Here is a 27,698-nt window from a genome sequence, read left to right on the forward strand (position 1 = left end):
AATTGTAGCAAAAGCTTAACGCATGGACTGTGGACTGTCTTCACTCTGAGCTCCTCATAAGTGATACTTTTAAACCACTCAGGAACATCGCTTCACAGACAATTGCCAAACTGAAAGATGTTGCTCGTCGCATTTCTTCCTGCATGGAGCAAGAACTTTATAGCAAGGAGAGATCTGCTTCTCTGGACCTGTTGCTCCGTTTTCAGCGTCTGCTTGTTAGCAAACTTTACCCAGCAGATTGTGTTGGCCAGGTCCCTAATACATACAGTAAGTTTTAATTTTAAAAAGCAGAGAACCTCTGACCCCCTCCCCAAGTATTTCTGTAACGGTTTTCACAGGATAGCAGTTTCTTTCTTTAGTTTATCTTCTTGTTGCATTTATCAGCCTGGTTGCTGTCTCAGCAGTGTTTGAAAGTAGTTAGTTTATCTTGTTTCCTGTAAGTGAAATTTTTTATGGGGATAGGTAATGGGATCTAGATAATAAACTTCTTAAAATATTTAAAAATTTATGATTTCTTAAGTTCGGGCTAATATCAAGTGGCATAATTTCGAAGAGTATGTCAACTTTTGGAGTCTGTTTCCTAAATATGACTATGTGATGGTTTTCTGTGCTCTTCCTTTATTTTTATACAGGTCCTGACCTATTAGGTGTTGGTTCTTTGCTGAAGAAATACACTGCTCTTCTATGCACTCACATTGGTGATATACTTCCTGTGGCAACCAGCATTGCTTGTAGTAGTCATAGGCATTTTGCAGAAGTATCTTGTGTCGTGGATGGAGATTTAACAGGTAGGTTTTTACTTGTTGTCCTCTTTTCTTCCCCTTCCATGGCATTTTAAGACTTCCTTGAAAGTTTTAAATTTCTAAGAAGGAGTCAGTTCAATTTCTTGGTTAATGGGAGAGAAGGAGGGAAAATCCAGTGAGAAAGGCAAGAGCTTTGTACTGAACACTAGTCGAGGGCAGAATATATTAATGGTGATTTACTTCTGCAGTGCAATGAATGTAGAACTTGAACTAAATGTGAGTATCTTCTGTGTTTGTTTTTTGTTTTAGGCATTCTTCTTCCAGAACTGGTGGTTTCTATAGTGCTACTCCTCAGCAAAAACGCTGGATTAATGCAGGAAGCTGGTGCTATCCCTCTGTTGGCTGGCTTGCTGGAACATCTAGACAGATTTAACCACTTAGCCCCTGGAAAGGAAAGGGATGACAATGAGGATTTAGCATGGCCAGGAATAATGGGTATGAACTTAGCAGCATCTGGACTACTTTCATGAGAGCTGTTCATGAACAACTCTCAGGAAGGGAATCCTACTTGACAGTACAAAGTTTCATTAACCAAATTATATGGCAGTCATAAGGCAGTGTTTATTTCTGTCAGTACATTCTTAAGGAAGTTACTTATAGAGGTAGTATTAGGCAGAGTACAGATGCAGCTTTTTCAAGAAGTAGTTCGCATCATTTCACATTTTGAGTGAAGGAAGTTGCAGTGAAAACCTGAGTAGTGTATCTAAGCATTTTGTTACTAAATTCTGTCTGTAATACAAAGGATGAGTAATGTGAAAGCTTTGAAATAAGGAAATTTTATTTTCTCAAGGCACTTTGTAATATGAGCTGTATCTGGTCAAAAGAGAGGCTTCTTTGATATTAAAATAATCTAGATTCAAGCTGAAATGAAATACACAGCAAATTCCTTGCAGGCAAGTGAGTAATAAAACCAAAGTAATTTGGAGGAAGAAGCAATTAGAACAGTGATTTACCAGAAAACTGATTTGTTCTGCTCCACCTCCCCACAAAACAGCCATATAGCTGGGCAATGCTAGGTGACATGAAAGATTAGTGCATAGAAGAACACAGTATTCAGACAATTTAATTGCACAATATGTAGACAGGAACATATTAATAGCCACTTTTACTTCTGAGCATATAAAATAATAAGCAGGTTTTGAACAGATGTGAGGAACTGGATTAGGCAACTATTAGAAGAGTGTTCAGAAAAAATCCCTTACTTTCTGATTTTATGTTGATAAATTCTCTCTTCTGTTCTATATGGATAGGTTCCTTTTTTACTGGTCAGAGTTGCAGAAATAATGAGGAGGTGACACTTATACGTAAGGCTGATCTAGAGAATCACAACAAAGACGGAGGATTTTGGACAGTGATCGATGGGAAAGTGTATGACATAAAGGACTTCCAAACCCAGTCTTTAACTGGCAGTAGCATACTTGGTGAGAATTTTCATTTGACTTAAAGACACAAGTTACTTTTGTTTCAAAACCAGGTGGAATTAACAGATTTTTAGATACTGTATTGACTACTTCATTTTTTCTTTAGCTCAGTTTGCTGGTGAGGACCCAGTTGTTGCTTTGGAAGCTGCTTTGCAATTTGAGGACACACGGGAATCAATGCACGCCTTTTGTGTTGGTCAATATATAGAGGTAAAAAATGTTACTAATGGGTAAATGCTTACTAAAGCACTGCTTTGATGTCAGATTTCTTGTTGGAGCTCAGTTGTAGCTTACAATTGCTATTTCTTTTGTGCAGCCTGACCAGGAAGTGATTACAACGCCAGATCTCAGCACTTTGTCATCGCCTCTGATAGACACAGAACGGAATTTGGGTCTTCTCCTTGGGCTGCATGCTTCCTACCTGGCAATGAGCACACCACTTTCTCCTCTGGAAATTGAATGTGCCAGTAAGCAGGATGTTATTTTGAGCTTTAATAAGTGATAAATACTTGTCAAAGCATGCAAGGAAAAGACAAAGGACAAATAAGTTAACTGAACATTTAGCACTTCTTTTGTCTTGATATCTTCTGTAGGAGTTCTTTATTCTTAACTTTAACTACCACACTTATCTCAGTAATTTAGCAAGATTTAAATAGGGATTAGGTAATTTTGAAATTATGAATTTAGCATTTCATAGTATGCAACATAAAATTGGAAATGCTACACAGTCTCCTATCTCACCAATTTGTTGTCAGTTAAGAGTGCCTAGATCATGTGGCATTGGATGTTTTCTTATTGGGTGTTTTGGTTTGGTGAATAGAAGGTATAATTCAATATAAATAGTGGAAAAATTGCTAAGGCCCTAAACCTCTAAACATATGCCAGTTGTCCTGTTAGTTAATTGTTTCTTGGTTACAGACCCTTTTCTTTTCCTGTGAAAAAGTTTCAGCAGATGAGAAACTTGCTAAGTGTTGTTGAAGCCTTTGAATGCATTTTATTAGAGGAAATTGAGTCTTGGTAGTTTAGTCTTTGATCAGAATATTTACTCATGTTTTCTTTATTTTAGAATGGTTGAAGTCATCAATCTTTTCTGGAGGCTTGCAAACTAGTCAGATTCATTACAGTTACAATGAGGAAAAAGATGAAGACCATTGCAGTTCACCTGGTAACACTACCCCAAATAAATCAAAACTATATACACATCGATTAACTTTGAGTGACCATTCACAACCCTTTCTCCAAGCTATTGCAGATAATAATATTCAGGATCACACTGTGAAGGTAAGCCCTCAGTAGTTCTGTGCACACTCGTTCTCTTTCTGACAAGTGATAGTGGTGGTGAAAATTCTCCAAAGGTTATAGCAAAACAATTGAAAAAGTTGTTTCAGAATTACTTTTTGTGAAAGGAATGGTTGAGTACTACTAATGGATAGAATGTGTATATTTTACTTAATAACACAACAGTATGTTATTTTTTCCAAATTTTTGAGTGGGAGAACTAAAAAATTTGAATATTCTTACAAAAAAAATTAGTAATGCATTACTTCTCATGTCAGGTTTCAGTAGCATGCAGAGGTCCTGCTCACCTCCAGTTGAACTAAGATGGAGTTTTTTTTCAAGATGCAAATGTATTTTATGTTTCGGATTCACGTATGCTTTTGTCTTAAAATCCCTTTGGGCCTTGAGGTTCAGGTTGGAATTGTGGATATTATGAAAAACCCTGTGATTTACATGGATCACTATCTTCTATAATACATTTAGATTTTCTAACCCTTTGAGTTCAGCTCCTTTATGAAAAAAAACCTAAATAGGTCTTTGGGAATATTGATAATGGTGAATCATGATTTATCAGAAGACAATTGAAAATAGTGTTAGGTGACCTGACTGTCGCATGAAGAGATCAAAGTAGTAGCAGCTTTATTCTTTGAGTCATGTTGCTCTTCATACAGGAGGAAGGGTTTAGGGTATTTATAGTATTGAGTTGTAGTTGCTGTGTGTTAAATTGCACATACTGCCTATTGTATCTCAGGAATGTTAGTTCAGATTGTGGAGATTATTCAGTGGTATTTAAATGCTGCCTGTGGTATTTTGAATCCTTTCATTGTATTTTAAAACCGAAGTTAAACAGAGGCTGTTGTGTGTTTTCTTAGGATTTCTTGTGTCAAATAGAGAGATACTGTAAACAGTGTCACTTAACAACACCAATCACATTCCCTCCTGAGCATCCTGTGGAAGAAGTAGGACGTCTGTTACTGTGTTGTCTTCTAAAGCATGAAGATTTGGGTAGGTAGGCTTGTGATGTGTTTGTTTTGACCAGTTTGAACTCTGCCACGCATGGTTTTGGAAATGCATATTCAAACATTGTCTTTTCCCATTAAGGTCATGTAGCACTGTCTCTTGTTCATCCTGGTACCCTTGGAGTTGACCAGGTAAAGCACAAAACCTTACCAAAATCTGTAGTGGATGTGTGTCGTGTTGTCTACCAAGCAAAATGCTCACTGATTAAGGTAAGCCTCTTAGCTGCTGATGTTAAGATTAATTTTAATTTGAAGTGTTATATTGAAAAGTTATGTATTGTTCATTTTATTGTGTATTATACAATAATTTGATCTTTCAATGTCTTTTGTAGACACATCAGGAACAGGGGCGTTCTTACAAGGAAGTTTGTGCTCCTGTCATTGAGCGTTTGAGATTCTTATTCAATGAGCTGCGTCCTGCAGTTTGCAATGATCTCTCTATAATGTCCAAGTTTAAACTCCTTAGTTCCTTGCCCCGGTGGCGAAGGGTAGCTCAGAAAATCATTAGAGAAAAAAGGAAAAAAAGAGGTAAGGCAGAATTAATGTTGTATTCTCTTTGAAACAATGAAAATCCATCTTATTTCAAGGTTTACTGCTCTATGAGACTCTGCTTAGATAATGCATCAAAACCATTTGCTTTCTGCTGCTTTTTCATAAGGTTTCCTAAACCAGTGGTTGCCTGTCAGGTCCTACCACAAGAACTGGCAAACAAAAATGTCAAGTTTAGTTGAGGCGTGTTTCTTCATGTTCCAGTGTATTTAAAATAATCCTTCAATATCAGACCCTCTGAACTGATTTTAGTAACATTCCAGTGGAAGTGACATCTTTTTAGAAATCATGTTTTATTAAAGTGTAGTCAAACAGTGATTTAACCGGAAGTAAATTAATGTGATGAGCAGACACCAAAGGACTTTACAAGTTTGTCGTTAAAGATAAAAGCATATTGCAGGTAATACCAGAGTTAATTTGGTAATAGCTGGACATAAAGTTTACAGAGGATACATTTCCATTTTACCACAGACATATCTTAAGTATTCTGTGCGCTTAGATTACCATGCAAACCTAAAGATGTGACGCTGTAAAATCTAATCAGACTGCATGAAAAAATAGTACTTCTTTTTTATAGTGCCTAAAAAATCTGAATCTGCTGATGTAGAAGAATCCAAAATAGGAAATGAAGAGAGTGATTTAGAAGAATCTTGTGTGGTACCTCACAGTCCTGTACCTATAGATAAAAAGCCCATACCAATCAAATCACCCAAGGTAGGATATCAGATTTTGAATCACCCTTGAAAATAAAAACAACAAGAGAAAAAAGAATGAGCTGAAGCATGATTGCCATAACTTGACATTTAATGTGCTGATAATGATGTTTGGGATGTATAATTAAGTGTGACATGTTGTTTCAGTGAAGCCTGGAATGATTTTTAAAAACAAGGTTGTACTATGTATTTAGCATATGTAAAGATACCTTCTCTAATTTTTAAATTATTGATGATCTTAAATAAAGCTTCATTTCAAAATAAAATGTTGCGATGGGTTACTTCCTCCTTTTTTTGAACATTAACGCATTTGAAATTTTATGTAGCAGTAGAGATAATGAGTTAAAATAGTACTAAGCTTTTTCCTGACTTTGAAGAAGTTTTCATTTTTCCCCCAGGCCCCCCAGTATTTTAAATTTGGAAATTGTTTTGCATGAAATAACTTATATTTTCAAGAATTTAAAGTTGTTTTAAAAAGTTTTAACTTGCTACCTTCTTCTTTTGCAGGATAAGTGGCAGCCAATTTTGAGTACAGTTACAGGCGTCCACAAATACAAATGGCTGAAGCAAAATGTTCAAGGCTTGTATCCACAGTCTGCCCTCCTTAACACCATTGTTGAATTTGCACTTAAAGAAGAGCCGGTGGATGTAGAAAAAATGAGAAAATGTTTATTGAAACAGGTAACATGAACGAAAATGTGCCACTTACATAATTATGACAGTTATTAGCAGTTTACATAAGTATGACAATTTGTTTTTTCTCTTTGACAGTTGGAAAGAGCAGAAGTTCGTCTGGAGGGAATAGACACTATTCTGAAATTGTCAGCTAAAAATTTTTTGCTCCCATCTGTGCAGTATGCTGTGTTCTGTGGATGGCAGAGGCTTATTCCAGAAGGAGCCAATATAGGGTAAAACTTCTTGTTCCTTTTGCTTCCACAATTCTTTAATAAGAAAACAATACTTACTTTTGTTGTTGTTTTTCTTTGAAGGGAGCCTCTTACTGACTGCTTGAAGGATGTTGATCTGATCCCACCGTTTAACAGAATGCTGCTGGAAGTAACTTTTGGGAAGTTGTATGCCTGGGCTATTCAGAATGTCCGGAACATCTTGCTAGATGCTAATGCAAAGTTTAAAGAGCTAGGTGAATCTCATCTTGTTGCTGTTTTCTGTGGAGAAAGCTGTTTAATAGCAATACTGTTGCTTATTTTTTTAAAGTTCCCTATGATTAGGATGTTGAAATCTGTTCCCCTGATATGTGTTGAGAATTACTTTATTTCTGTGTGTTGTTCCAACCTTCCCACCTTGACCCCCCGTTAATTCACTTTTCAATGTTTGAGTATATTGCTGATTTCCCAGCAACAGGTGATTGATTACTCATTAGTAACATTTTAGCATTAAAATACAAATTATAATCAGCTTCTTGGAACTTCTGCTTGTAAGTTCTCAAAGCCAGGCAGGGAATGAAAATATTTTAAACCATCATTCAAACAAATCTATAACCTATTCTATTGTAGCTCCTCAATGTCAGCTGACTTTGTTATTTATTTTACATTTGAACTAGGTCTACAGCCTGTTCCTCTTCAAACAATTACTAATGAGAATCCAGCAGGACCAAGTCTTGGAACGATTCCACAAGCACGTTTTCTGTTGGTCATGCTGAACATGTTGACGCTGCAGCATGGCGCGAATACCTTGAGCCTCCTCCTCAATTCTGGCATGCTGGCCTTGACACAAACCACACTGCGGTTGATAGGTACAGTTCTTCTTTCTTACTTGGAAGAAAGCACTTGTTTTGCGAATCTCCTGTGTTTTTTACCTGTTTGTGTACCCAAATTGCAGAATCACTTTGCTGCTTGAAGATAGTGCTTAATGCTATTTCCCTTTACCCTGATACAAAAGACAGATCTGCAAGCATGATTGAGGGGGAGATTAATTTAGTTGCAGCCTTTATTCAGTCATTATTTTTTTAAGTGTTTGCTTTGACCATCCTTTGCTAAAATTTCAGTTAATGCGTAGTTTTGGTGTAGCTTTTGCAAATAAATTAAAAATGGAAAATTTAAAATTAAAGTAGTAAAAACTGCCTACTTTCTACACTCCATTTCATTTGTTCTACTTAAGAAAAATGTTTCCAGTCTGCATATTTAAACTTGAGGCTTTTTTTGTTCTGTTACAGAAGTTCTCTGGTGTGTTTTGCTATGATTCAAATTGCCATGGTTTTTCTGTTTCCTTAGATGATAGCAAACATTTGTTCCTGTAACTTGTGTTCAACTGGAGTGTGCATCAAAAGTTTTTAAAAAAATTATGTCTGTAGAACCATTGAGCCAATGGAGTTGTTATTATTAATGTATCTTATCTGTCACTTGTTTCTTTGTTCAAAATTAAATATTTCAATTCCTGTGCATTCAAAACCATTGCATCCCAGTTTTCCGAAAGGTCATTTGACTTAGCACCTGCTAGTCAGTGTCCCTGATTGTTACTGCTTTTGTATTACAAAGTTTATGTGCCTGTAAGTTTGTGTGACAAAGGTACGGATATACATGTATAGCTGGATTTAATCTCATTTGTGTTTTTTTCCTTGTTAGGACCCAGTTCTGATAACATTGAAGAAGATATGATTGCCTCTTCTCATGGGGCTTCTGCCACGGTCCTAGAAGAGTCAAGAAAGGAAACTACGCCTGTTCAGCTCCCTGTTTCTGGACCAGAGCTGGCAGCCATGATGAAAATTGGTACCAGGGTGGTGAGAGGGGTTGACTGGAAGTGGGGTGATCAGGTACAACTTCTTTTATACACATTTTGGGTGCGTTCTTATATAAAGTCCCTGTTCAGTAGACTGTCTCTAAAGTTTCTGGTCAATCAAACTTAAGGGCATTTTACATTCCAAAAATGTTGAATTAAGGATATAGGAATTTACCAGAAAATAAACCTTGCATTCCAGCTGATCCTCAGACGTCAGAGGGGCTGGTTGCAGCTGGTTAATTTCTGCTTGCAGCCCAGTTTAGCATTGTAAGTCTGGCTGGGTTCAGAGGAGAACTTCCCTGAGCACAGAAGCACAAATAATGCAGTTCACCAGTGCCGTTTTATAGGTCTGATGGATTCAGTGAGGGCTTGCATGATCCTGATTCACAAATAGTGTGGTTAATTGAAGCACCAGAAAAGTAGGCTCAGGATTGCTGGTGATAAGTACAGAGTCTTAGTAAGCGTTGTGACACACATCTGTATCTCTGTGTATGTGAATTACTCTTCCTGGGTGTGCTGCAGTGCTGTTGGAGATGCAAAGCTCACATAAAGGCTTCTGTTTGGGAAAAGAAGAGAGATGTAGTCTGTCAATAGATCTTGAGCAGGCAGAATTTTCCCCCTCCAGTCCTTTCTGCCCCTGAAGCCACTCTTCTACGCTGTAGATTTTGGCCTGTCCCAATGGGGTGGAACAGTCATGTTATAGGTGGGGTTTGGTGACTTTGGCCATACATACATTATTACACATCCCATGTTTTCCTTCATCTGCATCCTGAGAGGTGCCTAAGTTAATAATAGCGCTTAATGAGGGTCTCTGTTACACTTTGTCTGAATTTATAGTTGACAAAAGAGGTAGAACAAACACTTTGGTCCTCCTCCATGTACTGAGGCAGCAGTAGGGGCTCTCTGACCTTGATCAGTGGGTCTTTGTGTGCATCCTTATCTCCTGTATGAACTGGGTTTATAACAGGCTTGTTTTCCAGGGTGAAGGGAGTGTGTCTGTTGGGTTGGGCCCAGGTGCCCTTCTGTGCCTCACTGAAACATGAGAGCTCCATGTCACTCCAGATGTCACTCTGTTCTTAGGCCTTGCTGGAACTAGGTGCGAGATAAGCAAGAGGCCCAGCTTGTGTTTTTCACAACCAGCTTTATCAATCCTTCACTGTCTTACAGCAATGCTGTGCAATTCTGACCATTTGCCACAAAAGCCTTGGAGAATTAACATGAAATACGTTAATTATTTGTTCAGCTTCATTTTTGGAGATGTTTAAAATTCTCTTTTAGTGAGACTCTGCTAGTTCACCACTTAACAGGAAATAACTAATATTTGCTATTTTAGTATACATTTCCAACTATGTAAGACATAACTTCTACTTATGTAAGACATAATTAAAAAAAAAAAATCTATTTGTGACTGTCCAAATATGCAGCTTACTGGGGTAATTGTTTTGAAAATTGTGAAATGCTTTCGAACTTCATGCCTAATTTTTGAAACCTCATTGAATGTATACTGCCTTATCATTGGGTTAGCAGCAAAAAGAAGCAATTGCATTATTATTTTATGAGCTTTGGGTATGAATTAGTGTTGTTGATTGAGTAATTTGAACCTCTCTCTTGTCAGGATGGACCCACACCAGGTTTGGGTCGTGTGATCGGAGAACTGGGAGAAGATGGCTGGATTAGAGTGCAGTGGGACACTGGAAGTACAAATTCTTACAGAATGGGAAAGGAGGGAAAATATGATCTCAAACTAGCTGAGCCACCACCTGCAACGCAGCCCACAACAGAGGATTCAGATACTGAGGATGATTCTGGTAAAAAAAAAAATTATAAAAGTGGAGGCACAGTTTTAGTTGAATTTTAAAATTGGTATCTTGTAATATAAAATAGTTTTTTCACAGGAGCAAGTGCTTCATCAAAGAAGATTTATTTAATAGGTGTACACTTCTGACCAGAATCTTTCTTAATATAACTTTACTGTGAGAAAGGAAGATAGACAAGATGGTGTCACTTTTGTTGCATATTCACGGGTCAGAGAAAATACTGTTGTTCAGTTGAAATAGTTTCAGTTGCAGATACCTGGAGGTATACATTTTAACATATGTTAATAGCATTCTGAAGTGGGATTTTTATATGGCTTAATTATACAGTTAGTCAGAGTGTTTCCCTGTTCTTGGCAATACTTTGGAATTCCTTTCAACTGGGTACTGCTAGAGAAAAACTTGAGAATATGTGTGCAAAGTACCTGGTTTATATTTTGCTCTTAGAGTTGGCAATAAGGAATCGTCAGGTCAGATGATTTCAGAGTAGATATTTATGACAAACCATTTACATAATGTTTGTTTGAAAACCTTTGTGAAATAAAATAACTCAATATTAATGTGTTCCTTTGCCTTTTGTGTCTCCCTTCAGAAGGAGAACAAGTTGAGAGGAATCTCCACCCTACTTCCATGATGCTGACAAGTACTGTGAACCTGTTGCAGACACTGTGTCTCTCTGCTGGTGTCCATGCTGAAGTCATGCAAAGTGATGCTACTCGGACTTTGTGTGGTCTGCTCCGTATGCTTGTGGAGAGTGGAACAATAGATAAATCAGGTATATTACACAGCAACAGTCTGGTTGAGTTGTGTGCTTCTGTTTTGTGCTTTGTGTCTTGTAAGTTTGTAAATCTTTTCTTACTAGTTTTTAATTCTTTTAAGGCTAAAGGCTGGAAAATGCATTTTCAGAGCTTTTAAAATCCTTATTTTTAAAGGTACTATAATTGATTCTGTGCATTCTTAGAATATAAACAGTAAAAGCAGAAGAAATGCACGAGATGTGAATTGTTGACTTTGACAGTTAATTTATTGGCAGCCTTTTTGTGCTTGGCAACAACAGTACGACTGGGTGTGTTATACTCCTTTTTGTAGAGTTTTTGTATTTTCAGAAGTAATGCTGTTAACTGCTTTGGAATGAGGAAGCAGTGTAATGATGAGAATTGTTTTAAAGGCATGTTTAATAAAATAAATTACAGGCTCTAAAATTGAAATTAATAGATCATGTAAAGACAGTGAAATAGCTTGGTGTTCTGATTTGTCCAGAAAAGCCCCATATAGCATACAGAGAACTACATAGCTGGTGAAAAAATCAACTGTTACATGTATATATCTTTTTGTTTTTAGCTTCCTTGCCAAATAAATTAGTTTATAAAGAACAGCATAGGAGTTGGTGCACGTTGGGATTCATTCGAAGCATAGCACTCATGCCTCAGATGTGCAGCACTCTTAGTACATCTCAGTGGATAACTTTGCTAATGAAAATTGTTGAGGGGCATGAATCTTTCACTGCTGCTTCACTACAGAGACAGGTAATGTGTGTATTTCCAAATTACTTCAATAGGCAATAAAATGAGTAGACTTTAGTTGTCTTGAAAAGAAAGGTGTATTTTACAAAACAGCTGGGAGATGTCCATAAGTCAGTTTTTAGTTAGCTGGGAAAAAAAGGTAACATTTTCTTTATATTTAGCACTTACTGTTCTAAATTTACATCTCTTGAATTTTGAGCCTTCGGGATACTATGGACTCCCTTGCTCTATTGAAAGAAAGGTCAAAATAGTGTTCCAAAATTCTGCTTCAGAAATTCTCAAATAATGTCCTATAAGTTGAATAAATAAAAGAATAACAGGTGTATGGTTTGGAAGAAGTTAAATTCCATTTAAAGTTACCAGATTATGTGTTGTCTACTGTCCCTCTTTCCATAGGAAACTGTTAATATTACTTAAACTACAATCTCTTTTAAGAAGCAACATCTTTGCATCCTATTTTGGTATTGTATTTCCCTTGTCATCTTTCCCCTTTTCTCATCCTTTCTTTTTAATTTTTTCTCTTTTTTTTTTCCTCTCTTTTGCCATTCCTTAGTGTCTTGTTAGTGCCTTTTACTTGAGACTGAAAAGAAACTATATTATGGAATAACTGCCAAATTTTAAGGCTTGGGGAACAAAAGATCATCTTATTCCTTTCCTTGATAAGCTATCAGCATTTGTTAACTAAAGCCTTGTGTCATAAAGGCCTGTTGATTTTTGTGTGATCTTCCAGTAAATTCTTGCCAGTATTTTTATTATGCTGAGACTTCTATTATTATCCAGGACTTAGTGCAGTAGAGTCACCTGTGCTGTTCAGGGAAAACTCAAGAGAAATGATCATTCCTCATGTACCAGCACCTAACTTAAGGAAAATGAAAAGATGAAACCTTGAAGTTCTATAAAGACATGTTATTGACAGAACTTTGCAAGAGGAGAGTTCTTTTTGTTGTTAGTCACTTGTATTGGTCTTCTCGGTAGAAGAGGAGGAAGCTCAAAACCTGAAGTGCTTCCTACTCAACATACACAGCTCCCTCTGCTCTTTGATGCTGCAGTGCTGCACCTTCCCCTGTTCCTTGTCAGTCCTGCCCTGAGTGTCTGGGTTCAGGGATGCCAGTCTGTTCCTTCTTTACTGTGTTGGAGGCCCTGGTTTCGCTGTGGCTACTTTTGAGTGTCACTGTGGCTGCTGTTGCCTGCCTTCCACCATTCAGCTATCTCATGAATTTTAACTATTATAGCTTCTTTGCAGAACACTTGGAAACTTTCATTCTGAAATACATCTTAATACTAATTTCTGAGTCTGCAATCTGAACAGACTTTCCCATTCTGTATTCCTATTTTTCCTATTTGTTTTTGTTTCTCAGTGTGCGTGTGTGTCTCATGTCCTAAGTTTTTAAGAGATTGGTTCACTAATATAATGTACCGTTAGAATTGTTACTGACTCTACCCACTTCTTTTAAAGTATTCCTTAGCAAACTCAAGATCAGTAGCTCTGTAATTTCCACAGCTGGAAAGAAATCAGCAGTTTAGAAAGAGCTACAAAGGAAAATGGACTGCAAAAATGTCGTTCTTCTGTGCTTAATATGTTTGAGAGTTTCTTTAGTATTTGGTGACTTAGACTAGAATAACACTAATTTTGTTCTCTTTTTAGATTCTTGCTGTACATTTATTGAAAGCAGTACTTCCATCCTGGGATAAAAATGAAAGGTCAAGAGACATGAAATTTCTTGTGGAAAAACTGTTTGGATTTTTAGGGAGCCTGCTTAGTACTTGTTCTTCGGATATCCCACTACTCAGAGGTAGAGGAGTTTTCCCTCAGTGGCTTATTTTTATGTATGGTAAATGCATGCACTAAACTCATAACTGTGTGCCACTGCTTTGCCTTTTCAGAATCTACTCTGAGGAGGAGAAAGGCCAGGCCCCAAGCATCTCTAACTGCCACTCATAGTAGTACTTTAGCAGAAGAGATAGTGGCACTGCTGAGGACGCTGCATTCGCTCAGCCAGTGGAATGGACTCATAAACAAGTACATCAACTCTCAGCTAACCTCCATCACCCACATCTTTGCAGGAAAACAGTCAGAAGGGGTAGTTTCCACGTTTTAAAATAAGCTCATTTTTATAGCAATATTTATTTTGAAATTATAAATACTAAATCTTTGTAAACAATATTAAGCTTAATATTGAAACCATTTTTCTGTTTTTATATATATTTGTGTTGTAATTTTTAAGTTGCAATTTGTGTGATTAACTTTGTATTTTAAAGCAGATAGAAGGGTATGTTTTCTCCCTACAGTTAAATTTTATTGTTCTTTGTTAGGCTGTGTTGGATGACTACTTCCCTGACACTGAGAATCCAGAGGTGGGAGCTCTGATGGCAGTCTTGGCTGTGATTGGTGGCATAGACAGTCGCTTGAGACTGGGTGGACAAGTAGTTCATGATGAATTTGGAGAGGGCACAGTGACACGCATCACCCCGAAAGGGAAAATCACTGTGCAGTTTTACGACATGAGGACATGCAGAGTGTGCCCTCTCAACCAACTGAAACCAGTAAGTTTGTTTTATTGAGGCTTTAATACTGGGAAGGTTTAAAACTCTAATATAGACCAAAGAAAACATTTGTTCTTCATTGGCTAAATACACTGACATTCAACACACAATGCTCTGAATGTACATCTAAGGTGGTCCTCATGCAAACCTCTGTAGAACCTTTAAATGCCATCCTCCTTTGCTGGGGAGGTGAAAGGAAGAGGGATTTTAACTGGAGTTGTTTGACTTGAGGTAAAATCCCAAGTTATTGTAATGTTGTTTATAGCTCTTAGATGAGAGGAACTTTCTGTTTAACTTGATTTGCTAACTGATGTAGAAAGTCTTGGGTATTTGCAATTGCATCTTGATTTAGTTGATACAACTTTGGTGAAAGCACAGGCCAAGTGCTTGGTCTGCTTCAGAGTCTGGAGTTCTTTCTTGTTCTGACTCTTCTCCTTTTTCACCAAGAAGAGCTGCAATTGTGTGGTGCAAATACAGGGCAGGCTTAGGAGCTATGTAGGGAATAGAAATCCTCTCTATTTATTCTTGGTCAAGAACAGTAAGACAAATGCTACTTTTCCTCTTCTGCAGTTAATAACCATTGAAACTTTTTAATGACTTGGTAAGATTTTAGGAAAACGCTTACATGGTTTTTTTGTTAGTTTTTTTTGTCTGGTTCTTCTCCCACTGTCTAGCTTCCAGTTGTGGCTTTTAATGTGAACAACTTGCCTTTCACTGAACCTATGCTATCCATTTGGGCTCAACTAGTAAATCTGGCTGGAAGTAAAATAGAAAAACAAAGAACGAAGTCTCCCAATCAGGGTCTTTCAGGTACAGTTGGGGGCTTTTTGCTGTTTGTTTTCTTTGGAAGTAGATGAATATGCTCTGAGAAAAATACTAGTATCAGCAAACATAGATAAGGAAAAGGGTCTCCTGGAACCTTACCTGTTTTGTTATTCAGCACTGGATAAAAGGCACTTAAGAGACAAGTTTAGCTTGTGAATTGCTCTGGACTGTAAGTGAAGTATCTTTGATTGGAAAATGTAAATAAGGTTTGGGGCTGATCCTAGTCTACTGAGTTGTTTGAGTACTGGTTCCAAGTAAGATCTCAGCTGCACTTACTGTGTTATAAGTCAGCTATGAGATTGTCCAGGGTGTGAAAAGTAAGAAGGCAGTGTTTTTAATACCACGAGTCATACAATGTGTGCAGACTTTTGATCCATGTGCTTTTTAAACTGACTTGTGTAGCAGTAGACAGTGAGTTAAGATGTAAACAGATGTTTGGGCTGAGGTTGTATGAAAGATAATCTTTCTTCTCTAATACAGCAGATTTCTAGCACTAATGACTGCTTAATATTTCTGATAGGTCAAGTTGATCTGGATCTGCTGCGGTGCCAGCAGTTAAAGCTGTACATACTAAAAGCCGGACGAGCTCTGCTTTCTCACCAGGATACGCTGAGGCAGATCTTATCTCAGCCAGCTGTTCAGGAGTCTGCATTAAATCCTGCAGGTATTCTGAAATGCTACCTGACTGTGCTGGTCTTTGTTTAAATGGTAGATAGAGTATGGGACCATAACCCTTGCTAGTGGCAGTTGGACAGCAGAAATTCAGTTTGCTCTCTAAAGATTAGAAGTTAAAATTCATGCATCTTTTAAGCCTCTATGTTATAAAGATTTTGACTTTTTAACTTAAGTTTTATAAACTAAGAATGTCAAGTGTTTGAAGCTTGAAATACTGGAACTAGCTAAATTTGTACGTCTTCTACAGTTAGTAAGGTTTGTAAGTAATTTTAAAGTACATAATACTTTTTGCAATTGTTTTATTTTTCTGTTTCAAAAGTTAAAATTGGCTATTGATTTTACTTCAAATGTCTTGCAGTTTCCAGTCAAACAAGTGTAGAAATGCAACTTCTTAAGCATAATATTAAAGGAGTTGAAGGAGTTGTAGTTCTAATAATTTGAATTATTTCTTCTACCTGCATTCTGCGTATAAAAGTATTTACATTAACTGTCAGCTTTCAGGGTGGCTATCAATGCCTTTTGGAGTATGTATTTATTCCTTGGGTATTTTTGAAGCATGCAATATCTTTAAATATAGTAATATATTTGTCTTATATGGGTATTTCTGTGGGACTTTTCGTCAATTTCCAGATTTTAAGTCAACAGGGTTTTTTTAGGAGTGGCGCATGGTTTCACTCTTACCATCATTTTTAAAGGGGGGAAAAAGGTACCACTTTTTTTTAACTGTAACAACATATGTTGAGGACTATTAACTGTTTTATTATTGTTTAATGAGGAGAGAAAATTTTTATGTTATAGTCACAGTAAAGATTTAGGAAACCCAAATATTTATGGCAACAGCAATACAAAATTAAATATGAAAGGTGCAGAATTGTGAGCAAGTTCGTTCAATAAAAGTATGCTGTTTTGAAGGGACAATTAATGCTTACAGGGAGCTCTTCCCAAGGGGTACATTATAGGGAAAATAACTCCTATAATTGATGCATTGTATTTTGAAGGAAATCCAAAAAGCATGCACCGGGGTTTTGGGATCACTAAAATTCTTGGTTGTCTGTATCAAGTGGTTTATCCTGGAAGTACCTCAAACTAATAGTCTTCTTGCAAAAAAGATGGACTCAAAAGACACGAGGTGCAAATTCACTGTCCACTGAGTAGTTTCAGTTAGACATGTCTTCCATATATTTTAATAAATATATTGTTTATCTACAAATTTTGTACTTGCTTTTTTGAATGGGGATTGTAGTACATATGGCTTAATCTTAAATGCATTGTATCTCTGGAGAAGAAACGTGTGAAAAATAAAAAAAGACCTAGAATAAGTCTCCTGATTTGCCGTGTTGTTACATGCGTTTGGTTAAAATAATGTTTTTCTTTAAGAGGATGGAGCAGTTGCCTCTCCCGACATAGGAGATATGTCTCCTGAAGGACCTCAGCCTCCCATGATCCTTTTGCAGCAACTTTTGTCAGCTGCTACACAACCATCACCTGTGAAAGCCATATTTGACAAACAGGAGCTTGAGGTAGAGTCTGTTTTCTGCTAAGTAACCTAAGAAATAACTCTTTATAATTCACATTCCAGTTGAAGGCTATTAAACTATAGGTTGAAAAAAAAAGTGGCACAGGACCCTTTTGAGCATATAATGTTTAATTTAAGGCATGCATGTTCACACACACAAATGTACTAAATATTCTTGTTTTGCTTGTACTGATTTATTTGTTCTCCTGTAGGCTGCTGCTTTGGCAGTGTGCCAGTATCTGGCTGTAGAGTCTACACATCCTTCAACTCCACTGTTTGAGGACTGCAGCTCTAGTGAAGCTACAACACCCATCACAGTGCAACATATCCGACCCACAAAAGTGAAGAAACGCAAGCAGTCTCCAATTCCACCCCTCCCCATTGTAGTTCAACTGATGGAAATGGGATTTCCTAGGAAAAACATAGAATTTGCACTAAAATCTCTGTCGGGAACCTCTGGGAGTGCTTCTGGATTACCAGGTATTTTGTTTAGTAAAATTAATAATATTCGAAGGAAAAGAAGAGTTGCAAGCTGATTAAAACAGTACTTAGGAGGGAGCAGTTGGTATCCTCTTTTTGGATACGGTCTTAATGTCAGAGAATCCCTGGGAGACAAACTGAGTTTGTTTTCTGTGTCAGGAGTGGAAGCCTTAGTTGGCTGGTTGTTGGATCACCCTGATGTTCAAGTTACGGATCTTTCTGATGCTGATACCATCTCCGATGAATATTCAGATGAGGAAATAGCAGAAGAAGTGGAAGAAGCTGAAGCTGCTTGTCCTGTTGTGAGTATTAGCTTAGTAAGCTTAAGTTATACTAGCTAGCTGCAAATTTTGTAATTCTTCCCTTTTTGGGAAAATGGTGAGAATACAAGGACAATCTGCTTTCAAAACAGTAACAAGGATCATGTTTGCCCCGTGTTTCTAAGACAGTACATAAAACAACTGAGAATAATCCATAAATACTTTGTGAGTTAGCACAGGGGAGAGTAGAAAGCTGGTAGATGTTTCACGGGTGGTAGCTCCAAGTATCCCTGATAGATGCTTTTAGTTTCTTCAAAAATAGTTGATGTTACAGTGTAACGCTGGTAAAAGAGTTCTCCCTTCTCCTTTCCCTTGGTCTGAAAAACAAACATATGTTACCTACAAGAAAGGACTTAAGAACTAGTGAATAAATGCCAAAAAAAGTCCATTAAATAACTTAGCCTTTTCCATATAAAAGCTTTTTCCGCTTACTGATGATAAAATTACTGTTACAGTGCCTATTGAGTGTGATAGCTTGAATGTGAATTTATATTAGTCTTTTGTTGACTTTCAAGAACTGTTTCAAAAAAGGACTTGTCAATGAAATTAAATGGGTTTTATATTTCCATTTATCCTTGAAGGACTTAGGTTTTCTTGCACATGTGGGATTTTACAATTGAAATTAATGCTTTGTATTTTGAAGGAAATTAACTTGACAGCTTTTGGTATCTTAATCAGTATTGCAGTGAAAAACTGCTATGTATTGCCTTTAATGAAAAAAAACTCCATTTAATACTCAGAAGAGAACAAAGTTTTCTGAAAATTCTCCTTACAGTTAGAATGCAGTAGTTCTCTTAAAAAATAAATCTAATCAAACTTGAAAGGAATATTTTTTAATAACTATTTCATTTTTCTTAGCTTGTTTTTCTAAAGAAGTACTTTAAATCTATTGTACTATCTAAAGAAAAGTTAGTAAGCTTCAGGTTAGAGATTACCATTCACCACTTTTTTTCCTTTTTTTTTCTCGCCCAACAAATGTCCTAAGAAGTGAAGTGTGAATGTGCATCTTCAAGGCTAATTAGAGCAGTGATAAATCCTCTCTGTTCTGATTTTCCTTGGCAATCAGGTTTCACAGAAGCAACTTGCAGCTTCTTTCAAACATTTTGAGAATTGGCATCTATGTTCCTTGATCAGTAATTTTGTAAAGTAAATTTTAATTTAAAATCAAGTAGATCATAAATGTTATCCTTATAGTGAGTTGAACCTGTTGAAGTTTTTTTCCTGTTTTGGCATGCAGCCCGGATATTGTATGGATTTATTTTTGTTGGGTCATTTTCATTCTTTGCCAACAGTCTTATTTATCTGACTTGAAAATGAATTTTGTAATTTTCATGGTTTTTTTGGGTTTGTTTTTTTTTACAGTCAAGTGGTGCTGTTGTAACAGAGAGCCAGACCTATAAAAAACGAGCTGATTTCTTAAGCAATGATGACTATGCTGTCTATGTTAGGGAGAACATTCAGGTAAGTACGATGATCAAAAGCAACATAGACACTGCTTTCCTGTTGGTACTAAAGCCTTTACAGAGTTATTGCATTCTAGTGTCCTTTTTTCCCTAGGTGGGGATGATGGTTAGGTGCTGCAGAACCTATGAGGAGGTTTGTGAAGGAGATGTAGGCAAAGTTATTAAATTGGATCGAGATGGATTGCATGACCTGAACGTGCAGTGTGATTGGCAACAAAAGGGTGGTACTTACTGGGTCAGATACATCCATGTTGAGCTTTTAGGTGAGTTCTCTTCTGACTACTTTTTAACTAAAAAAGTGAATGGTAGACTAAGGGAGATGTATTTTGGAGCGAGGAAACCCCACTCACTATACATTTATTCTTGGATCTGCTAGGATTCCCGCCACAGAGTTCTGCCTCTCATATCAAGATCGGTGACAAAGTGCGTGTGAAGAGCTCTGTCACCACACCCAAATACAAATGGGGATCAGTCACTCACCGGAGCGTGGGCATCGTCAAAGGTAATGTGTGTTCAAAATGGGGCATGGGGAGGAAATAAACTCACAACCACGCAGGCTTTCTTCTAGATACGCTTAAGAGTCACACTGTTTTCGTGAAGTATTGTATGATGGTAGAGAATGCAGAATGCATGTGAAATCTGTGGTGAATTCATAGACATGTACTCTGTGGCAGCCCATTTTGTTAGTGTGTCCTTTTGAGGACACAAAGACTTTGACACAAAGTCTGCTTTTGAGACACTTCATTTGCACACAGTAAAAGTCTTTAAGCATCTGTGCTTCCTGCTGTAGTTCTCTTTTACACTTTGGATGAACCACAAATGATTTTCCTTTAAGAAGTAATTGTAACTTGAAGGCTTCATAAGGAAGTGAGGAGAAAGTGGAATGCATTGGTGTCAGGCTGTAAGGGACGTTATTGAGGCAATTTTTGGCACACAAGCTCTTTGAAGAGGTACAGATTTTGGCCATACTGTATTTGTGCTTAGAAGTACATGCTTGCTTGGGAACTGCTTCTAAATAAAATTAAGAAAAAAATCAGAGTAGAGGAATTCAAATGGAATCCTACTCTAAGGACTTTCAGCTTCATTTTACAGAGATTTGCAACACTTTGTATTTTCTCCACGTTTTTGTCACAGCATTTAGTGCCAATGGAAAAGATGTTATTGTAGACTTTCCTCAACAGTCACATTGGACTGGCTTGTTGTCAGAAATGGAATTGGTCCCCAGCATTCATCCTGGAGTCACGTAAGTGATGATTTGTTATCTTGTCTCATGTTAATGATTAACTTGTACCATGTATATGTTGACTTGTTCTTCTCTTGTCAAATCAGGTGTGATGGCTGTCAGATGTTCCCTATCAATGGGCCTAGATTCAAATGCAGAAACTGTGATGATTTTGATTTCTGTGAAACGTGTTTTAAAACCAGGAAACATAACACCCGACATACTTTTGGCAGAATAAATGAACCAGGTAAGTTTTGCAGTCTTAAGTGTTTCTTAGATTAATTAAAAATGCATGCAAGTGGTTTTGAAAAAAAAAATATTTAAATTTCAGTTCCTTAATATGATGAAGTGTTCAGATTGACCCCCTAGGCAATAAAACATTTATAGCACTGCTACAATTGCATGTGATAGACTACAACAAAACATTAACCCCTAAGCCCTTTTTGTAGTGTTGAAAAGTTTAGAAAATATCTGTGACAGTAACTCTATGTGTCAGAATGGCATTTTTACCTACGCCAAGAGTAAAATTGTGTAATTTTCTAATCCTTCTGCCTTTTGCTGTCAGCCTGATCTACATCATATGTAGATGAATGGAATCCTCATGGTGCCAGGGGCAGCTGAAAATACTCAAGATGCCTTCTTATACCTCACTTGCTCTTCAGCTATTTTGCCTGTCAGTGTGTGATGGCTGTTGCCTCATTTCCTCTGTGATGTGGAGGCTCCAGAGGAGTGTGGTGGGAAAAGGAAGCCTTTTAAAAGACTCATAATCAGACTTCTTTTTTTCCTAGGGCAGGAACAGCTACAGCCATTTTACCTCCAAAATTTTTTGGCTTTGCATTGTTATGCAAAACTTACCTGACATTTCGTTTTATTTCTTTTCCATCCACCTGTCTAAGAAATAATCTCATCCTTAGTATTTGCGGGATAATGCTGAATTCTGTACTAAATTTCTCTGTATTTACACATTACCAGTGTAATTGTTTTGGAAAATGAATAAACCTGATTCTTCCCTAGAGATTGTGAACATGGATTACATGTGCATGATGGTTTGTCTAATGGGCAAGAAAGACATTCATTTAATAAGTCAGTTGACATGGTTGTGCAGCTGGAATGATGTGAATCTGTAATCCTTCCCCTGGCCCTGTGTAGGGCAGAGGAGTTAAAACACTCTTTTCGTCAAGATTTCTGGATGCTGCAAAAGCAGTGAAGGAAAGTAGAAGTAGGGTTTTTGTAGGGAAATCTACATCTCACTAAACCACCTTCTTCTGGAACAAGATTTGAATTTTCCAGTGTTCCAACTTTTTTATTTCTGTTCTTTGGTAGGGGATTTTTGTTGAGGTTTAGTTGTGTGCTTTTCATATGCTGTAGTGGTGTAAAGAATTCGTGTGCTGTGGGGCCTGTATTTTGAATTACATATTATAAACCTTGATCTGTATTTTAAAGAGAAGGACCTTTTCATGTAGGTGTCTAGTCAAGAACTTGGGAAGTTGAAACTCCTTTAGGAAAAGGAGCTTTAAGCATGAGTGTTGTGTACTGTGTACTATCATTATGCTAATGGGACATGTGCCTGTGTTCTAAATGTAGCCAGCACACCCAAAATGTTGGATTTGGGACATTTCCTTTCACCCTGCCTTTGAGTTTCAAAGAAGCAATTTTCTTTCAGAGGTGCATGCCTTATGTGTCACTTTGCCATGCAGGTCAGTCTCCCGTGTTCAGTGGGCGTTCTGGCAAGCAGCTGAAGAGACGGCACAGCAGCCAGCGGGGAATGTTACTGGATGATTGGTCAAGGATAGTCAAGAATTTGAATGTCTCGTCCTCGGTGAATCAGGCTTCCCGTCTTATTGATGGTAGTGAGCAGTGCTGGCAGTCTTCTGGTTCACAAGGAAAGGTAACTTTAAGCCCTAAATGCTTTATTCTGGTATACTTCATGCTTAAAAGGATCTCCCCAGAGCCTTCCCTTCTCCAGGCTGAACAAGCCCAACTCTCTCAGCCTGTTTTTGTAGGAGAGGTGATCCGTCTCTCTGATTGCTTTTGTGGCCCTCTTCTGACCCACTCTATCAGGTCCATGAGGGTGTTTTGTGCTGAGGACCCCAGAGCTGGATGCAGCACTCCAAGTGGGGTCTCACAGGAGCAGAGCAGAGGGGGAGAATCCCCTCTCTTGACCTGCTGGTCACTGCTCTTTTGATGCAGGATGCAGTTGGCTTTCTGTGCTGTGAACGCACACTGGTGACCCGTGTTCAGCTGTTCATCCACTAGAACCCCCAGCTTGCTTTCTGTGAGGCTGCTCTCCAGCCTCTCATCTCCCAGTTTGTAAGTGTAAGCAGGATTACCCCATCCCAGATGGAGAGTGCCACACTTGCCCTGGTTAAATTTCAAACAGTTGGTGATTACTCGGCCCTCTAGTCTATCAAGGCTTCTCTGCCTTGGATGGAGTCAACAACTTCTCCTGGTTTAGTGTCATTGCCAAAGTTGCTTAATGTTGCTTCCTGCAGCCAGATAATTTATAAAATACATTAAAAAGGTGTTGTTCCTTAGTTTATGGTTTACTAGTTTCACTGGCCTGCAGCAGTGCTTTGTGACCAGCCTAGGCACCAGGATTTGCAGCTGGGCATCTGTCCAGTGTGTTTTGATGCTCTGTTGATGGCCAAGCTGAGAATATCCCCAGGTACCCTTACTCCAGGTTTTCTACAGACTGTAACCTAATACTTTATGCCCCATTACTTAACCTCCAGTGTTACTGTGCTTTCTGTGTTCTCAGTGGTATTGGTCTTGGCTGAAATAAATTGTTTACTACAACTGTTCCTCTTGTAATTGGAGGTAGGACAAACAAGAAGTTCACAAGGTCACTTCCATTTGGCCAGTTGCCATACATTGCAGCTGTTCTGTACCATTCAGAGATGTTTTCCATTCTTTCTTCAAAAACATCCCTTATATGTTCTTGTTAATCGTATGGTGGTCATAACAATACTATCTGAAAATGAAATTCTGTGTTTCCACTAGCACTGGATTCGCTTGGAGATTTTTCCAGATGTTCTTGTTCACAGACTAAAGATGATAGTGGACCCTGCAGATAGCAGCTACATGCCCTCCTTAGTTGTGGTTTCAGGTATGTGTATGTTCTCCAATAAGTCAATTTTTTTTTTTTTTTTTTGCATACAAGAGCAGGTATTTATCTGTTTTTTGTTAACATAGTCATCTGTTTAACATGCCCAGTGTCTGTGAAACAATCACAGTATCCTAAAATGTTTTTTATTCTGTGTTTTGTTTTCTAGGGGGTAATTCATTAAATAACCTTATAGAGCTAAAGACAATCAATATAAATCCTGCAGACACCACAGTGCCTCTACTCAGTGATTGTACTGAAGTAAGTGAAGTATGTGTGAGAATTGCTCTTGTGCGCAACAGAAAAATATTGTGCTGCAAGTGGTGGATGAAAAGCATTGTTGTGATCATTAAAGCCTGGTATTTTATTTTTCCTCTTACCTTAGCAGTATTTCTGGCAAGTTAGTAAAGTTAATAATTTACCATAATCACAAAGTAACACTATAATAGACTTAGATATTTTGGGGGTTTTATGTAAATCAATATACCTGTGAACCAGTAAGACATTCTGATAAACTTAAATTTTGGGCATAATTTTGGATAGCAGTTCTGATCTTTTCTGGCAACAACAAGGAGAAATGCATAATGAATTCTTTAAGATTGGGAGTGGAATTTCTCATATGAATGAGGCCATATGCTAATGATAAAGTATGAGTTATTTAGAGCTGAAATGACAAGCATTTGAAGTGACAGGTTCATTTTCTTAAACTGAAAAAGTCAAGCAAAAGTTCTAGTTCTTTCCTGTGTTTTATGAAGTTAAATAGAACCCAAAAGATGTCAATAGAGTATTTTTCTTCTTAGTACCACAGATATATTGAGATTGCAATCAAGCAGTGCAGAAGCTCTGGCATTGATTGCAAAATACATGGCCTCAGCATACTGGGTCGTATACGTGCTGAGGATGAAGATTTGGCTGCAGTCCCTTTCCTGGCTTCTGATAATGAGGAAGAGGATGATGATAAAGCTAACACTGGGAGGTAGGTAACTGCAGTGGTGAAGGAAGAGGGAAATAGTAAAGAACCTTAGTGTCTATATATTCCTGTAACTCTGGAGATGATTGGAGGAAGAACAAATTAATTAAGTTGAATGGTAGTAAAGAGAATTCAGTATCATAGTTTACAGGAATTGTAAGCAGATCCTTTGTCAATAAATGCATTCTCTGAGATGATCACACTGGTGAGGTGTAACATTTTGTATGACACATGCCCTTTTGCCGTATACTTGGGGTTGAAAACTGAGCTGAAAACTTGATGTGCTTATATTTGGTACATGGCACGTGGTTTGATTTTCTTTCTCTCCCCCCCCCCCCCCCCCCCCCGCCTCTGGTAGTGTAGTTTGAGTCTTGAAATTGTTCCAAACTGTAAAAATAAATAAATACAATAAAAAGATGCCTATGCTACAGCATGCTGTTGTTGGCTAAACTGATCATGCTTTCTTTTCTCAAAATGTTCAGTCTTGTTAGAAAGAAGGCAGCTGGGCTTGAATCAGCAGCTACAATAAGAACCAAAGTTTTTGTCTGGGGACTGAATGACAAAGACCAATTGGGAGGACTAAAAGGTTCCAAGGTATGTTGTTTTCACGCTTAAGTACAAAAGAGAAACAGTGAAAAATAAAATGTAGAAAAATAAAATTAAGAGTTACACAACTTAAAATTAATTCAGATTTAATCAGAATTTTGCAGTTTATTACTGAAAGCTACAAAGAGCAGGTTTGGTGGCTTTTTAGTGTTTAGACGTGTAGATGTGTGCTGGGTGGAAAATTGGAGAAAGATTGCATTTTGGTTGATTTTTAGCTTGGTTTTTAGCAGCCGCTCAATCATTTGTTTTAGATGATAATGAACTAATTGTTTAAATAATGTATAACACTCTACATATTCTGTTCCCGTTGAGTTTGCATGCATAAAATAAAACTTCCAGTGAATGAACTTATGTATTATACCTGGCAATTGTACTATAGGAATTTCAACCCACTGTGCAGCCATTTACATGTAATTTTAATATAATACAAGATGAGATACATTGCAAATGTGTAATCAATTTAAAACACCATTCATTAATGTGAAAATAATGTTGAGAGCATTTCTTCAATTGATGTTTCAATAGTGAAAATATAGTATTGTATCCGTAGAGTACCTTTGAAGAATCAAAAAGTTAACCTTTCCTGTACTCTTCAGTTTTCTCAAGAAAACTTTACTAAAAGAAAGTCCTTGTTTATATCACTTTTCATTTTTTCTCTGGTTTTCTATTTATCGTAGTTTCAGTATTAAATTATTTTAATTGCTTTTTGTCTTTTGCCTGGTGTAATATTAATTGGCATGTGTGAAGCATCTGAAAGTACCTGTTAGAGTAACTGGTTTATCACTTCAGAGCTCTTCTTTTTAAAGTGAAAAACATAAAGTGAATTGTAATGATTTTTATTTCCTGTCTGTTCTAGATAAAAGTCCCTTCTTTTTCTGAAACCCTATCTGCCTTGAATGTTGTGCAAGTAGCTGGAGGATCCAAAAGCCTTTTTGCAGGTAACGTAAGTTTAAAATAAGTATAATTATTTCAGGCCAGAGACAGATTTTGAATTGTGAAACACTAATGGTGTTCCAAACTTTTTTCTTAATTTTAGTGACTGTAGAGGGTAAAGTGTATGCCTGTGGAGAAGCCACAAATGGAAGGCTGGGTTTAGGAATATCTAGTGGAACTGTGCCTATTCCCCGCCAGATTACAGCTCTCAGCAATTATGTGGTAAAGAAGGTGGCTGTCCACTCAGGTACTGACTATTGCTATCTTTATGTATATAAACATAACACACTAAGCCTGAAAATAGTTGGTTTGCAGTTTTCTTGGGTGCTGTGATGCCCTGTCATATCAGTTTGTTGTTGTTGTTTGGTTTTGTTGGGTTTTTTTTTTTTAATAAATACAGGTTATTGAATTCTGTCTGTTGTTTATAATGTCAGATTAAATCTAATGGTTCTTTTATTAAAATCAGAGAATTTAGACCATGCAAGTTTTCTTCTCTGCTGGAAGGTAACTTTGGTGTTTCCATTTGATTGAAAGGAAGTGTTTTCACTTTTAGTATTTCCAAATGGTGGGTTTGTTTTTCTCATTATTTTTTCTTGCAGCTCTGAAAATAGAAAATTGAGTGATTATTGGTTTGGTGGGGGGTTTTTTTTGGGTTGTTTTTTTTGTTGTTGTTGTTTTTTTTTTTTGTGCCAGGAGACCTACTGTCACAAAAGTTTTTTATTTTAAATTAAATCAAATCACATAAAAGCTCCAAAGAAAATAAGTAGTGTCTGTGGAGCTAAAAAAGCTGATACAGTTGCATTGTAGAAGAACAGCAGTGTCAAATTGTTGCTGAGACCTGCTGTCTACTTGAAAGCTCAAAAATGTCAATTTATGTTTACAATTTTAGGTGGCCGGCATGCCATGGCATTAACTGTTGATGGAAAGGTGTTTTCGTGGGGTGAAGGAGATGATGGAAAACTTGGTCACTTCAGTCGAATGTAAGGGTACCAAATTTGTCTGTATTTCAGTAAAAGTTTCATGTTGAATGTTATAGCACAGCTGACCACCACTGTTGACAGCAACAGTATTCTTAATACAGTAGAAATAAAAAAATGTGTTGTAAGAAGACTTTTTTCCACAGTATATGCAAATTTATGGTGCAGCATTTGTAGCAGGCTTCAGCCATTTAGAAAGGAGGCATTC

General features: G+C 37.3%; 1 protein-coding gene across 3 annotated transcripts in view; it reads left to right on the forward strand.

Annotated features, from left to right (window-relative positions):
• The window catches only part of HERC2 (HECT and RLD domain containing E3 ubiquitin protein ligase 2), a 103,093-nt gene that overhangs the window by 41,227 nt on the left and 34,168 nt on the right, over nt 1-27,698 (forward strand). For all 3 annotated transcript variants that reach the window (XM_066176515.1, XM_066176517.1, XM_066176516.1), the window contains exons 21-60: nt 83-267; nt 633-788; nt 1,053-1,238; nt 2,054-2,224; nt 2,331-2,434; nt 2,541-2,691; nt 3,291-3,505; nt 4,375-4,507; nt 4,604-4,731; nt 4,854-5,049; nt 5,648-5,784; nt 6,291-6,464; nt 6,555-6,691; nt 6,773-6,924; nt 7,345-7,536; nt 8,366-8,553; nt 10,135-10,327; nt 10,926-11,108; nt 11,675-11,859; nt 13,502-13,649; nt 13,741-13,937; nt 14,170-14,400; nt 15,075-15,210; nt 15,746-15,889; nt 17,278-17,420; nt 17,629-17,896; nt 18,056-18,198; nt 19,579-19,677; nt 19,774-19,942; nt 20,056-20,181; nt 20,814-20,922; nt 21,009-21,148; nt 22,599-22,789; nt 23,902-24,007; nt 24,174-24,265; nt 24,805-24,980; nt 25,457-25,568; nt 26,437-26,518; nt 26,617-26,760; nt 27,403-27,493. In XM_066176515.1, coding sequence (XP_066032612.1) covers nt 83-267; nt 633-788; nt 1,053-1,238; nt 2,054-2,224; nt 2,331-2,434; nt 2,541-2,691; nt 3,291-3,505; nt 4,375-4,507; nt 4,604-4,731; nt 4,854-5,049; nt 5,648-5,784; nt 6,291-6,464; nt 6,555-6,691; nt 6,773-6,924; nt 7,345-7,536; nt 8,366-8,553; nt 10,135-10,327; nt 10,926-11,108; nt 11,675-11,859; nt 13,502-13,649; nt 13,741-13,937; nt 14,170-14,400; nt 15,075-15,210; nt 15,746-15,889; nt 17,278-17,420; nt 17,629-17,896; nt 18,056-18,198; nt 19,579-19,677; nt 19,774-19,942; nt 20,056-20,181; nt 20,814-20,922; nt 21,009-21,148; nt 22,599-22,789; nt 23,902-24,007; nt 24,174-24,265; nt 24,805-24,980; nt 25,457-25,568; nt 26,437-26,518; nt 26,617-26,760; nt 27,403-27,493 — 6,213 coding nt within the window. The remainder of the gene's footprint in view (nt 1-82; nt 268-632; nt 789-1,052; nt 1,239-2,053; nt 2,225-2,330; nt 2,435-2,540; nt 2,692-3,290; nt 3,506-4,374; nt 4,508-4,603; nt 4,732-4,853; nt 5,050-5,647; nt 5,785-6,290; nt 6,465-6,554; nt 6,692-6,772; nt 6,925-7,344; nt 7,537-8,365; nt 8,554-10,134; nt 10,328-10,925; nt 11,109-11,674; nt 11,860-13,501; nt 13,650-13,740; nt 13,938-14,169; nt 14,401-15,074; nt 15,211-15,745; nt 15,890-17,277; nt 17,421-17,628; nt 17,897-18,055; nt 18,199-19,578; nt 19,678-19,773; nt 19,943-20,055; nt 20,182-20,813; nt 20,923-21,008; nt 21,149-22,598; nt 22,790-23,901; nt 24,008-24,173; nt 24,266-24,804; nt 24,981-25,456; nt 25,569-26,436; nt 26,519-26,616; nt 26,761-27,402; nt 27,494-27,698) is intronic.

The sequence above is a fragment of the Chamaea fasciata genome, unplaced genomic scaffold, assembly GCF_029207755.1.
Source record: "Chamaea fasciata isolate MVZ Bird 193981 ecotype frontalis unplaced genomic scaffold, bChaFas1.0.hap1 SCAF_2, whole genome shotgun sequence".
NCBI classification, from domain to species: Eukaryota; Metazoa; Chordata; class Aves; order Passeriformes; family Sylviidae; genus Chamaea; species Chamaea fasciata.